General features: G+C 47.2%; 1 protein-coding gene across 3 annotated transcripts in view; it reads left to right on the top strand.

The window, feature by feature from the left end:
• Positions 1-14,832, top strand: part of ITGA3 (integrin subunit alpha 3) — a 469,598-nt gene that overhangs the window by 422,632 nt on the left and 32,134 nt on the right. For all 3 annotated transcript variants that reach the window (XM_069634365.1, XM_069634363.1, XM_069634364.1), the window contains 3 exons: positions 5,625-5,704; positions 6,824-6,901; positions 8,934-9,036. In XM_069634365.1, coding sequence (XP_069490466.1) covers positions 5,625-5,704; positions 6,824-6,901; positions 8,934-9,036 — 261 coding nt within the window. The remainder of the gene's footprint in view (positions 1-5,624; positions 5,705-6,823; positions 6,902-8,933; positions 9,037-14,832) is intronic.

The following is a 14,832-nucleotide window of genomic DNA, read 5'->3' as shown; positions in this document are numbered from 1 at the left end:
TGTGCGCAGGTTTTAGCTTGACCCGTTGCAGGACCACTTGGATCTCAAAATACCTTTTTACATTATGTCAAACAGCCTCCCCTTTCCTCCTTTTCATACCTGACCACTCTGACACTCTTGTATTGTGGGTCTTGATGGTTTTTCCAATCATGCCCCAGGTACGTAGCAGTCTTCTAGGGTATTATAATTTTAAAGGTATTCACAGTTCAATAGTTTCACCAAGTCTTTCCATATATATTGGCCTTGCTGCTTACTTGAAGTTCTAGGATGCAGTTCCCCTTTTCAATAAATATACTTACTTTCAACAAGTATCTGTGTCTTTAACTTATCTCAGGTTGCGATGGAATATGGCTGGGCTACTTTTAATTCCATAAGTAATGTTTCTGAGCGGTATAAAACACGTTAGTATTGGTTTCAGTCACATGCTGTGACTTTTCTTCCTTTAACAACTCACAATTAAAGACTTTGTCATTCTCTTGTTCTTACGGAGCTTTCCCTTCACATGTTTGCTCTTCACACGTCTATGCTCCGCTACAATGTATTTGCTGATTAAACGGTCAATAAACGTCAGCGGACCTTCTTACCTCGCGGTCAAAAGATTTGAAGGGCATTTCTTTTGTAGCTTTCACCAGCCTCCCTTTGATGTTTTCTGCCTACCGGGTCTCGCTGGAATAAATAGCTTCTGGCTTTTCTCTGCTCATGAGACCCCCTCTGTTTTTTCCCAACCACAGGGGAATGAGCATTCACAAAAGAAAAGGGGTGGGGGGTGTAGGCTTTTCACACAGCCTTCTCCTCGATCTTGGCCTATGTCCTCGGAGCTTTCACTCTCACGTCATGCACAGTACAATTTTCTCCCTTCACTGCTTCTTAGGGCCTCTGCGTTTCCTGGATTTCTCACGGCTCTTCTACAGCTCCCCTCAGCATCTCTCTCACGCTCCATGTTTCTTCTCGGGTCTTCTGCATGTTCAAAATGTGATCCTGGGCCATTCCTTTTATACCTTGTCCTGTGGTTAATGGATTTCAGGTGAAAATAATTGTGCCCGAGTGCCTGACTTTGCCTGTCCTTATTAAGGGGACAAAATGGAGAGTAGTCATAGGAGTCAATGGCCCATTCACTCCCATGGGTGATCCCCCCATGTTTCCTTTTTTTCTCTTCTTCGCTTCTTCGTCCCAGTGTTTGGGGGTGGGGCGTGGGTTTCTTCATTAGAGAGTTCCCAAGTGGAAGTGGAAGAGATGGAGGTGGCATTGATGGGACTTACGGGGAAGAACTGAGATGATGGGCTGTAATTGAAGGTACCGCATGTCACGTGATGGAGGGAAGTCTGATGGGTAATGCTTCAAAGGGAGGAATTGTGTCTCACCCTAAGGCACTCTCCAATCTACTCCATGCATCAAAGGGAGAATAGCCTCGGGTTTCTCACACTGGCCAATGCATTTTGGACCACCATTTCCTTCATCAGGGCAAAAATCTGCTGATTCAGACTAGCCCAAAAAATGATCACTATGTCATGTTCCTAGGGCTGTTCGAAATGTCTCTCTGATAATGGGTCGCACCAGTCATACATTAGAGTTGCCCGCACACTCCCGACACTTAAATATGCAAAGGGGTGAGACAGTGCATCGTACCGATGTCCAGCCCCCCTTAAAAGCAAAGGTGACCTTTGAGAATCTGGTGCTCTGCACATTTCTAAAAGTAGCGCAAATGAAGAATATCCTTGCCACCGTCTTTATTTCCCCTTGTTTGGAAAATGTGCCCAATTAAGGGGTCTGCAACCTTTGGCTCCCAGATGTGTTTGGACTACCATTCCCATCCGGCCTGTACAGCATAGTCACTGTCAGGAGATCATGGGAGTTGTAGTCCAAACACATCTGGGAGCCAAAGGTTGCAGACCTGAAGTACACTACATGTCTCATATATTTTGAGCACCTGCATGCTCGCTGCATGTAGTGCATGGACTACTCTCACGCAGTGTTTGGACAACATGCCAATTGCACACCAGGGTATGTGAATAACATACGCTCGAAAATAATAAAAAATGGCATGCATAATACACAAGTGTGTTGCTCGGATATGTTTTTGGAGTTCCCAAACAGCCTTAAAATAGAACAATTTGTGGCCATACATTACACATGTGAAAATGCTCTGAGAATCTATCCACACATTTGTACGGCCATCGCAACATTATTCAAATGGATTTTTGGAGTACATAACCTGTTTTACGTTTTTTAAATTCAAAAAGTATTAAACATAGTTCCAATTATACAGTAATGTGTGAGACCGGAGTGTGTTCTCACAAGTAGTCCCCGAGGATCCATTGCTCAGGTGGCCAGGGAGGGGCCATCTCTCTTGGATCCCAACCCTGGGGGCGGACCAACGAAGGAAGATCACCTGGCCATGGATTCTTCAGGGACTGCGGGGAGGGCGTCCGAAGGCGAGACATGATATCCCCCCTCATTCACCACGCTTGCTGTTCATGGGATATTGTTACCCTAGTCCCACCCTACCCCTCGACCTTCCTTCACGAAAAGAGAAGATACAATATCCTGGACGGATAGGGAGAACAAACCCTTTTACAACTCTTGACCCTAACAGTCTTTCCTTCTTCAAGACCCATTGTTCATGGTCCAAGTAAGAGGAGGAAAAGAGTTAAGTACATGAGGTCAGGTTAGAAGAAAGATCAAGCACAAGAGACCGGACCGTGATATTAATATCCATTCATCTGCTACACATCTAGACCACACAGAATACTGTCAAGACCCATGCTTGTATAATAAAACATCAGAGAGATGTAATAATCTGACACATGGGGAAGCTATCATATTAAATTAAAACAAGGCTAGAAGATGCTTCTATCTCCGTTGTCGATTTCCTAATAGTATTCTAGTAAATAGACTGAACTATCAATCTAATCTCCGATCCCATTTCACTTTACAGCCCTCTCCCTCAGCTACCATGGGGTATTTCCAAACCCATTCTATCTCCCCCTCCCCATTTCCAAAAAATACTGGGACGAGGAAGAAGCAACCATGAGTACTGAGGATTACCTGTGCGAAAGAGGAATTATTGCCACCAGCTACCATTAGGTTGTCCCATAAATAGTGTCAGGCATTTAACACTGACCGCTCATACCTGACTCCATTTGACTCTCTTTTCCAGGACTAAAGGACAGGCAAGTCGTTTTAATTGGAATATGGAAGGTCAGGCAAGCCCAACCATGACCACACACCTGCAGCCCATTGATACACTGCAAGTGTATAAAAGGAGGCTGCTGAGGGAGCAGAGGCAGCAGCAGATGGGAGAGCAGGAGGGAGGCTGCATGGCTGAGTCTAGCAGGGGATCCCTTCTCAGTCCCAGACTAATTCCTGCCAAGACCTTTGAGCAAGCTAAGAAGGCATACTGGACCAGAGAAGCCATGAAGCTGGGAGCTGCAGGAAGAAGGATCCGGAGGAGAGCAGCGTGCCGCAAAGCTGGCCTATTGTTTGAGAAGGGGTTCAGCGTGGCTGGGGAGCTGTCTCTCCTGAGAGCTGGAGCGAGGCAGTTGGGGCCCTGCTGGCAGTGTCCTTGCAATTGCTCGTTCCCTTGGGCTATGTGCCGGGCCCAAAAGTGTCTGAGGGGCAGGTGGTGAGGGCCTGACCTCGACCCAAAGCATCCTGGAAAGACCGCTCACCAGAGCTACCCTACCCGGTGAGGTTTGCATGAGCGAGAGAGAAACTCGTGAGTGTGCAGGTGGCTGCAGTGGGAAAGGGAGAAAAAGGCAAGATTTGTAAAGCGGCATGAAGCGGAAAGCAGGACAGTGTTAAGAAACAGAAAGTAAGAAAGAAGGAAAAAGTGCGCTAGTCGCAATGAAGGAAGGAAAGATATATTAGCGGCGCAGAAGTAAAAGTTCAGAGAAAAAGCAAAGGGTGCGAGCGACCTGGAAAGAAGGAAACGAGTGCAGAGGTGCATGGATGAGTAAAAGAAGCATGCAAGGGGCTCAACACAGTGAAACGAATGAAAGACAGTGCAAGTGTGAACGCCAAATAGAAAGGAATACATGAGTGGTGCAGGAAGCACCTCAAGATAAAAAGTGCAAAGAAAAGCAGCAGTAATAATCCAAGAGAGAGGCCTGAAAGGATATGCTGAGGAAAAGCAAAGAGCCTGGCATTTTTTCGAAAGCCTCTGATACTACTCCGTGGGAGGATTGATAAGGAAAAGGCACATCCTGGCCAGCTGAACTTGTGTTTGGAACTGGAGGGGCCTAAGCTATAATGTTGAAAGGATTGAAGCGTGGGGAAGGGAACCCTGAGAAGCTTCAAGAGGAACTGTTACATTTCTTTTGTGGTGTTTCAAACTTGAATATGTTGAAGCTTGGGGAAGGAACCCCAAAGAACTCCAAGACAATGAAGGTATTTGAAATAACTGTAAGGGCTCTGTCGAGAAGGTCTTACGAACAGCCCTTTCGATTGAACTCATTCTTATGACATTGACCAAATTGCACCTGGTGAGAAGACCACCTGAAACCAACTTTGGTTTCCCACTTTTTGTTGAACCACCATTTTTTCCTTTTTAAAAGCCTTCCTATTACGTTTTTGTAAAGAGTGAGGGCAAGTATAGGTTTAGACACACAGACTTTTGGACCATGAGACAACGACTGCCATTAGAAACATCAGTTATGGGAGCCGTCCCTTTAGAGTTAGGACCAGGTAGACATTAGACCAACCCAGGAACCTTTAGTAAATAAAGGTTTTAAAAACGAACATCTCACATCAGTCGTCTTGTTAATGACTTAATTGCAGTTGTAAACACTCTATTAGTGTATTAGAAATGTCTTAACGAGGTCTGCCTTCAGCCACTTGATTCATAAGCGCTATGTGTGTCCTTCACTTAAGTTCTATTAAAAGCAAGCATTGGCACATTTCTTTTGCCAACCTACACTTTTATCAACTTTTTTAAGTGCAAAATGGGGGTGCGCACTACCGCCGCCATCCCCTTACATTCCCACTGCCATATATGCATTACCCCAATTTACCAAGATAGTGCCCAAAAAATAATAATCTGTAAAGTGATTTGGTGAAAGTCTAGGTTGGCTAAAGCTGGCTACATCCTTGCTACTCAGACCATGTTAAACGTGCTACCATCGATGGCCAGTTAATAGTACTATGGAAGTGCCTAACAAATGCCTTTCCCATGCCTACACAGAAGCCCAAACGGTTGGCCTTGCCAATGCTTGTGTGACCTTCATCAGCAGGCTGATCATGTCATTGGAAAATATATTTTTTTAGTGGATTGTCCACTGTCTTGTGCAGTTTCCACCTCATCTTGAGCCTCAGGGTTAGGTGCGCTAAATAAATGTCTTAATAAATAAATGTTTTTTTTATGCCCCCTATGCACTCGTGCAATGGTTCTTCGTGACGTGTGGGGAGCATGACTTCACAAACATTGACTCCAAATTAACCCTCAATCAGTGTGCAGGCCCAATGCACTGTGGGTACTGAAGTGTGTTGTGGAAATAAGTGTTTGTTCCATTCCAGAAGTCTCAAATCCTCCCGAGGCGGTCCCCTTGCAGCAAGGGGCAATGCAATGGCAATGCAATGGCGTGATCCCTTTTTACTCCCCACTCACCCGACATGTTCCTTCTCCACAGGCTGAGCTGACGGTCACCTTCGAGACATCTTTATTCTCCCTGAAAACTAAAGAGGTTGTCACGCAGCTGCAACTCTCAACGTAAGTTCTGCCTGATCAGTAATCACCTCGAGTCTGTCACTGGTATTCCATCCTGAGCACGCTCCAAAAGCACCTCTGACCTGCACATCTCTGATTGCAATTCAATTCAAGAGCGCACCTGACACTACACTTGATTGAGCATGCTCCAAGATTGCCTCAGACCTTAACTTTAATGATCACAATGCAGGAGCAGCCCTACACTACACTCTAGTGCATACACTCCAAAAGCACCTCTGACCTGCACATCTCCGATTGCAATTCAATTCAAGAGCGCACCTGACACTACACTTGATTGAGCACGCTCCAAGATTGCCTCAGACCTTAACTTTAATGATCACAATGCAGGAGCAGCCCTACACCACACTCTAGTGCATACACTCCAAAAGCACCTCTGACCTGCACATCCCTGATTACAATTGAAGAGCGTGCCGACACTGCACTCTAATGAGCACACTGCAAGAGTGAATCGGACCAGCACTCAATGATCCCTACCCAAGAGTGCGCCTCACACTGCATTCTGATGAACACACTCCAGGCGTCTCCCCAACCTGCAGTCCAAAGATCCCTGTCCAAAAGTGTGCCTAAAACTACACTGAAACTGCAATAATGCCTCAGAGCAGCACTCTAATGCTCCCACTTCAAGAAAGCGCCTGACACTACAGTCCAATGAGCACACTCCAAAAGCTCCTTTGACCAGCACTCAAATGATCCTAATCCATGAGTGCGCCTCACACTGCATTCTGATCGCACACCTCAAGAGTGCCTGACTCTGCTCTATGATCAGCACACACCAAGTGCCACACTAACACCAAGCTCCGATTGGCTCATGCAAAGAGTGTCCCTTTCCACTTTTCTCTGGCTTGTAAACTCCTTTCGTATCCTTGACACTGCACTCCGATCTGCATTTATGAGGAGTGTCCGTACTCTGATAGCCACATGTCAGCAAGGCTGATAAGGGCTAGGGAGTAAGAGGGCGGTGGGGGCAGTATCCTGTGGTTGAGGGGTAGGTGGTAATCGCTGACAGCACCACTCTTCAGGAGACTCGCTCTTTGGTCAAATATAAGAACTCTGTTCTGTCGTACGTGAGTCATAAGTGATTATGTTCTCTCTCCTCCGTAGATTGAGTAAGCAGAGCGATCTGTCCCCGGTGTCGGCAAAGCTTCTGGTCGAGTACACAGTGCAAACGTTATTTACTGTGTAAGTAGCCCCTATTGCTGTTCCCCAATCTATGGTAGCTCGGCCTGCACTTTACACTACTTAGATACAGAGAGCTTTCACTTCAATGGCAGATGGTCTGTGCCCTCAAGATTCGTTGTGTGAATGTCTGCAGAAGTCTAGATGTATTGCTGGTAAGATAGCTCAGCAGGTTGAGTGCTTGCTGCTGAGGTCTATTGTGTGATCTGCAGGTCGCATGTTCGAATCCAGGCAAGGCCAACTCAGCCTTTCATCATTCTGAGGTCGATAAATGAGTATCAACTACAGGTGGGTGATAATTGTATGTAAATATGTTCTATGTACAATGCTTTGGCGAAAGCTCTATATAAATAACACGTATCATTATTGCCTTTGTGGCAGTGATGCAATGGCGTATGGATAGGAGCATTGGTGTATCTCAGTGTGTCTTCTTACACCATAGATCTGCCTTCTTGACTGGGTACATTAGTCGATCTGGGGCGTGGTAGAATGAATGGGGTGATATGCAGAGACATAGCCAGGATTGTCTAACAAGTGGTAACTGAAGCTAATGTAGTTGGGCCCACTGCAGTGACATTAATATATGTAAATGCCCACAGCGCTGCACAGAGGGCATTTACAGATTTTGGGCGGCCCTTGCCCGCTCGGGCCCTACCCTGTCTACACCTCTAGTGGGCTGACCCAGTCGGTAATGGCCCGCCACCCAAGTTAAGGGTCCAAGCAAAGCGAGGGCCCTATTAAAAGTTCAGCGGTGCCGTTATCGACGGGGTCGGCACCCTGCGAAGGGGCATATCGCCATTAGCATGTTGTCGTCATCAGCACTGAAAACGACTTGCGGAAATCACGGCGTGGTGTCTGCACTAAGGTAAGTTTTAACTACACGGGTGCTATGGGGTGAAGGGGGCAGGGAAGGAAATGGGGCGCTGGCCAACCGCATCCAGACTGCTCGGAATGCAGGCTTGTATCATACAATACAGCTGTGATCGGAGCATCCTGATTGGCCAGTTGCCCGCCCCCACCCGCATTTGCTAGTTTTCCCTATCCTAAGGATGAGCATGTTTTCATTAATCTATCCGTATCACATTGCATGTGCTTGCACTAAAAATCTGTCCATACTTGCTCTCTTTATATGACGCAAACCCCAGGCATTGATTTCTTGCCATGCATAGGTGTGCACGCACGTTTGCGTCTACTTGCCTTCACTGGTTAATCCTGGTGCTATAGAGTGAAAGGTGCTTGCTGGAATGAGTGTAAATCGTGGCGCTTGCTTGCAACTGCGGAACGACGCTAGTTGCTAGGAGTAGAAATCATGGTGACTGTATGCTGGTGGGTTAATTAGGCTTTCTTCATGTCATGTAGCTGTACGTGTGCTTGTGTGTCAATGATGCTTGCTGATCGGAATGTGGAACGTGCTGCTTGCTGCTAGGCGTGTGAGCCCCGGTGCTGGATTGCTGGGGTGTTCATTGCCCTTGCTGCTCGGAGAGGGACGCCTGCTGCTCTTGTCTTGCTGAGCTCGTTGCCCTTGTTGCTCTTCGCGCAAATGTCTGTGCTAGTCACTAATGGCTCTTCCTGCTGCGAGTTTGTAGATGCATATGTTGCTGCAGTCAGGGTGCTCCGTGCCATGCGCGTTAATGCACCGTCGGCGTGGAACTCTCTCCCGTTTCAGCTCTGGGAAATGGTGGACCATTTATGCTTTCGGAGAGCTTTGAAAGTGAAACCTACCCGTTCTGATCTGCGGCGGTTTGTTTCTGTTTACTTTTCATCTAGAGGGTTTCTTTTTCACTGGTTGTGTAGCGCCTCGATACCTTCTGGCCTTAGTTAACGCTTTATAAATGCTGCTGCATTACATCACCGCGCCTGTACCGGTGCATTCATGATGTTGTGTAATGCTTGTGTTGTGGTATTTGATGATGCTTGTTGCTCTGGAAAGTAAGGCCTGTGCCTGTGTGCTCATAAGTGTTCTGCTTTGGCGGTTGTTACACTACAAAATGGTTGGCCCGTGTAAGACACATTTCTTATTTTATTTTTTTAACAGAAATCCTGTGTACGTGCAGACCTATTTCAGTGGCACTGTGATGGGCGAGTCGGCCATGAAGAAGGTGACTGATGTTGGAAGCCCCGTGGAGTTACATTTCTTGGTAAGGTGTTGTGCATGTGTGTCTGTTATGACTGGTTTAGCAACTTTTTAAGTGAACCTCAAGGTGGGCATATAAGCATACCTGCCTACTTTTTTCAAAAAGGAAACCCGGAGATTTGCGTGTCACGTCGCCCCTCCCACATCCACTAAAGACTCTGTCCTCCTTCCCAACTGCTTTTGCCCACTTTTTAAAAAAAGTTCTTGATATGGCTGTTAATTGAGCAACCAGCATGCACACAGACATAACTTGCAGTCACTCCCGCCCACACTTCCATGTGATTGGCCACTAGCAGTCATTTTCTAGCCTATTACATGGAAGTGTGGGCAGAGTTGCTGCAACAGCTAGAAACCCGGAGACTCCATGCTCTTCCCGGAGACCCGGAGTAGAGCCTGGACACCCGGAGACTAGGCAGGTCTGCATATAAGTAACTCGAGAAGCTACTATGACCTCCTGTCGTGGTCAATTTGAATATACCCCTTCTTCATGTTGTTCAGTCAAGGCAATGGAAGGCATGTGACTTTCAAAGGCCTTTTTTTCAGAATTAAATGGTTACGGGAGATGGGATTCTCAGATGTCCGAAAGAGCAAGACTTCAATTTCCATGAAACATTAGTCGTGCAAGATGATGTATACAATTATTTTGCTAATTGTAAAGTTCTCTTCAGCACGTTTTTGGCTCATGGACGGGACACCCCTTACATTTTGTCTATCTTCTAATCACAACGTCTTGTGGCTGCACATATGGCGAGTATGCAACCAGTGCCTACCGCAGCATCATGATAGATAAATACACAGCCAAGACCTTATACCCAAGAAAGGGATAACTGTGGGCGACACCTGATATGCCGCTTGACTGTGCTCTTCAGGTAATATTGACGCTGAGTTGGAATCTGTCTGAGCAACCCAACATTGTGTACTAAGATCATGTTCTCCGGGACGCCTACAAAAGTGTTGGGCCCCTTGATCTACAGTGGGCCCAAGGTTACATGCAGAAGGGACCCGGGAAACTCGGAGGGCTTGGGAAAGCTGCCTGCTGCGCTGTGCGAGAGGGTGGTAAAGGGGGGGATCCCCTCAGCCTATGCCTACTACTTTACAGAGACCCAAAGACCCCAGAAATGGAAAAGAAAGTGTGGGTTACCTTGGCGTTCAATTTTCGGATCCGGGAGAGACCGCTATTTTTACCCGCTGTTTACAGGACTATGCGCAAAGCCTCTTCCTCGCCCTTCAGAGTCGGGAAGTAGGAAAAGCACCCGGGAGAGCTGGCTCCCAAACCACATGTTGCAACCACTGGGCGTGGAAAAAGCACCAGCACAGATGCACAACATGAATCAGTGGCGATGTTGTGTGGTAAAGCAGTAGGGTAGCACTCCCGGCCTCAAAATGGCCTCCTCGCCTTTTGTACATTTTGGATGCAAAGTTGCAGTCCCTTTAGAGCAAATGAATGATGCACAATACACACTGGGATAGAAGGGGAAAGACACAGGGATGATCGCAACAGCTCCCTTGATCAACCGCAGGTGATCGAAATGCTTCCATTAGAAATCCCTTTACCGCTCGCCGCCCAGCTAGCATTGTGGGAGTTTGGAAGGTATTAAGACGACATCAGTGCTGTGGATTTAAGGGTAGAGTGAGCGAGGAGAAGGAAAGTGGAGGCCTGAGAGGGATGCTGGAGGAGGAGCAGGAGAAGAGGAGTGGGGAGAGTTTGGCGTGGAGGAGGGAAAGGATGAGCTGATCTGCGAGAGAGAGGAAGGAGGGGGAGAGTAGAGATGTTCCTAGGTAGGATTCCTATGAAGGGGCTTAGCACCCCATCCCTTTAAAAATGAGCCCTGACCCAAAAAGTCCTGTTTTATGATATTAGGTGTGTTTCCCCTCCAAATGTACCCCTTTGACCCCCAAAAGTGAAAAATGCCCTGCCCTTTTAAAATCATGGCCAGATCATGGGAAAGAGTGACACAGAAACAAGAAGACAAGAGAGCGAGAGGCAGAGACTAGGGAGACTCGTCCGTTTTATGTGTTGGCATGTCAGGAGCCTTGTTTACGGCTTCCTGGGGGTTCTGGACAATATGAAAGACGAGAGGGAAAAGAGGAGCAAGCCTTGCAGGTGCTTCACACCCAGATCCAAGGTGGAAGAAGGCGTAGTACCCCTAAAACTCCTCTTGTCATTGACTGGGGCAGGCGGGAGTGGAAAATGGCTGAAGATTGCAAATCCACAAAGGACAGACTGGGAAGAAGTAGGCTGTCACTTTTTGCACCGCACGGCATCAGAGGTGGAGGACCCGACACCAGCCATTGTGCTACAAAGCTTGGCGGTGTCCATGAAAGGAGGGCGCTGGGGCCCATGTAACGTCTAGGAACTGTGACTCGCCCAGCGCGAGGCAACCCTGACCAGGGATTATAGAATTTGGACTCCGTACCATGACCCTACATTAGACTATGGTTTGAGAATCCTTCACTCTTGATTGTGTTCTCCTGAACAGCGGCACTGTTATATTGAGATGGGCTCCTGTTTTGATTAAATGTCTCCCCCTTAGACCGCTTGTGCCTTATGAGAACCCCTGTGGTTTTGTATAAATTGAGAGAGAATTGAACCACTTGGTTGGTTTGTCTCGAATTTTTCATGTCTACCACTGATTCCTCCGCCTGTGACAAGACCCACAGGAGTGCAGTCTCCCTTCTCATACGAACAGTGAAGAAAGCAAAGCAAACGATGAGGCAAGTGAATGAAGGGCTCAAAACAGATTGTCACAATGGGCCTCATTACGGGTTTGACATTAATTCAGAGGTAAATCCACCGAATTACGGGCAAACTCAATTACCGTTACCGCCACTTGGCCCTGTGGGTTTACCATAGGATTACAAGGGTGGTAGGGTGGTGTAATTCCCCAATTTTGGAGTACATAGGCTTCTATGGGGATTTCAGGTGCAAAATTACCACCACCAGTAACTCCACCATCGTAATTCCACTAATTTATTTTTGCGGGGGTTGAGGGTTGGGTTTTTTATGGCAGTAAGGTGGAAGATTTTCCTCCAGCTTTTTGTTGGCGGTAAATCTCCCACAAAACCCAAACTCGTATTATGGCGGTGTAGTAATGCAGCTGCAAAATGATGCTCACAGAATTACTGTCAGTTTAAAGCCACTTTTACCCACACTGCCATACTTGTAATGAGGCCCAATGAGCCTTAAAAGGTAAACGTGTCTTGTATCTTTCAGAGCAGAAAGAATACGACTGCACGTTTGAAACCGAGAAAGACTAATGGCGCTTCATCGTCAAAGTTGGCCGAATTCATATCTGTAGCCTCCGCACCGAAAGAATAGACATCCAAGGTCCCCACACCGAAACAGGTTCAGATGCTGAAAGAGCTACTGTACTTAAAATATGTTAACCAAAGAACTGAAAAGAACTCCTAGAAACCCGCTACAGCAAGATGTTGCCCTGTCAATCACTCAATTATAGCAAATCCAGCTGAAGAGATTTGCATCACCCACATCTCGCACTGAAGCAGCGCTTAGCAGAGAAAGCAAAACATAGCGTGCAGTGAGGCAAACCATTTCTGCCTGAGTGGCAATCAACATTCAAATTGCAAGGTATGACCAAAGGATATGAGCTGAGATACAGGAAATCATGGTGTGCAGTCATAATGTCGACAGTCAAAATGTCGACAGTCAAAATGTCGACAAATAAATGTCCAAAAACAATAATGTCGACAAACAAAAATGTCGACATTTTTCGATATTTTTTTGAAATTTTGTATTTATTGTAAGAATAAATAAATAAATATATAATTAGAATGTGTTGAGTATGAGGGGTGGGAGGGTGGTTGGGGAGGGTGTGGGGGGGTGGCAGGGGGGTGTTGGGTGAGGGGGGGTTGGGTGAGGGAGGGTTGGGGGGGACCCCCCCAATAGTAAATGATACTCTTTTTGGTTATTTATTTATTGAAAAAATAAATAAATATATAATTAGAATGTGTTGAGTATGAGGGGTGGGAGGGTGGTTGGGGAGGGTGTGGGGGGGTGGCAGGGGGGTGTTGGGTGAGGGGGAGTTGGGGGGGACCCCCCCCAATAGTAAATGATACTCTTTTTGGTTATTTATTTATTGAAAAAATAAATAAATATATAATTAGAATGTGTTGAGTATGAGGGGTGGGAGGGTGGTGGTGGTGGGTGTGGGGGGGTGGCAGGGGGTGTTGGGTGAGGTGTTGATAGTTTTAAGTGACATTTTTTTTGTCGACATTTTTTTTTCGAAAAAATGACTTTTTACATTATAAGTATAGGATGTCGACATTATTATTTTCGACATTTTTTTTCGACATTTTTGTTTGTCGACATTTTTTTTTCGACATTTTGACTATAAACCGGAAATCATATTAGCAACTGAGACAGGTGCATCAGCCAATCGGCTAGATCAGGACCTGGGTTGAAGTTACCAATCCAAGCCTGACTTCTGATCAAGCTGTGCAGGTTTTGCAATAGCCCTTCAGCCTTGTATGTCCAGCCTCGGTGCTTTCCAACACTGCACACCCCACTGCCCACGTACACGAGCTCCGTCTGCACACCTCTAGGCCCTTTCCTGTGCTGCAGCTCCAGTGCGCCGCATCCTGCCTTGCAAATGAAAGAGGGGCTCCACCCTCTGCCCCAGCCTCATCTTTGCTTTATTTATTTCTACGGAAAATCAGGTGACTAGCTCCATTATTATATACAACATAATTGCTCTTAGCACCCTGGTGTGCAGGTCAAGGAGGGCAAGTCATGCCTTGTCTAGGGCCGACCCATGAGTGTTCTCCCTATGACAAAGAGGTTGAGGTCCTTCGAGGATGCCCCTTCCCAGGGGATCCAAAAGAAAGCTAATCACCACGCTGCTGATCCCACGAACATCGCCGTGGCTGCGGGACCTAGTTTGGGAAGGACTTGTTTCCCGTCTACATCTCCATCCACAGTGAGCCTACCAGTTGGGGGGTTGCCTTCTGCGAGGATGTCCCTGACCCCTTCCAAAGCACAGATGCTCTTCCAAGGACATGTTGACGAAGGAGAGCGCCGCGGAAGGGCCTTTGAATGCCCTGTCAACTACCCCATCGTCACCCAAGACCACAACGTGGTTGACGACTACTTCGGCTTCCAGGACGCCTACCTGCCCTGTCAACGACCATGATCCTGTCGACTACCTCATCCGTGTCCACCTTGTCAGCCTCAATGACCTCCATTACTTCGTCGACGAGAGACCCGGCGACGACAGTAGTTTCTATGATCACGACGACGTTGACACCAAGAGTGGCTCTGCTGCTGCAGCTATTCCGACCACGATTGCAGCGGATGCGTGTCTCGGGGTGTAGGTTCCCATTATTGCCTAGTTTCTGAATTATTGGGGTAGGTTGAGGGAACTGCTGCCTCCAACGGACTTTGTTCCCAGGCCGGTGAAGATGTCCCTGGCGGTGCTGGTACACTAGCTCTTATGATGAGCAATTGCCCGAGGACTACTACTTGGATCATGAGGGAGGCCTCGGTCCTATGTCTCAGGAGGGATTTCGTGGGGAGCCGGATCCACCATCTGCCCCTCCGAGGTGTTTCACCCCAGATCTGTTGCCAGCTGCTCCATTCGCACCCCCGCGGTACCCAGAGTCCTGTCACTGGACATTCTCATCACCGTCCACACCTTGGTGTCAAAATTACAGTAAAGAATCACTGTTCTTAGAGAGGCACAGCTTCACCTCACTGATGATGCCCAACATGGCTGAAATATGTGTATGGGGTTGCTGTTGGTACTCCTGTTCAGAGGAGAATTGCCTAGTATTTCGGTGCTGG

The sequence above is a fragment of the Ambystoma mexicanum genome, chromosome 13, assembly GCF_040938575.1.
Source record: "Ambystoma mexicanum isolate Mex_15411 chromosome 13, UKY_AmexF1_1, whole genome shotgun sequence".
In the NCBI taxonomy this organism is placed as follows: domain Eukaryota; kingdom Metazoa; phylum Chordata; class Amphibia; order Caudata; family Ambystomatidae; genus Ambystoma; species Ambystoma mexicanum.
Note: the sequence above shows the minus strand (reverse complement) of the source record. Positions and strands in the feature narration are given on the sequence as shown.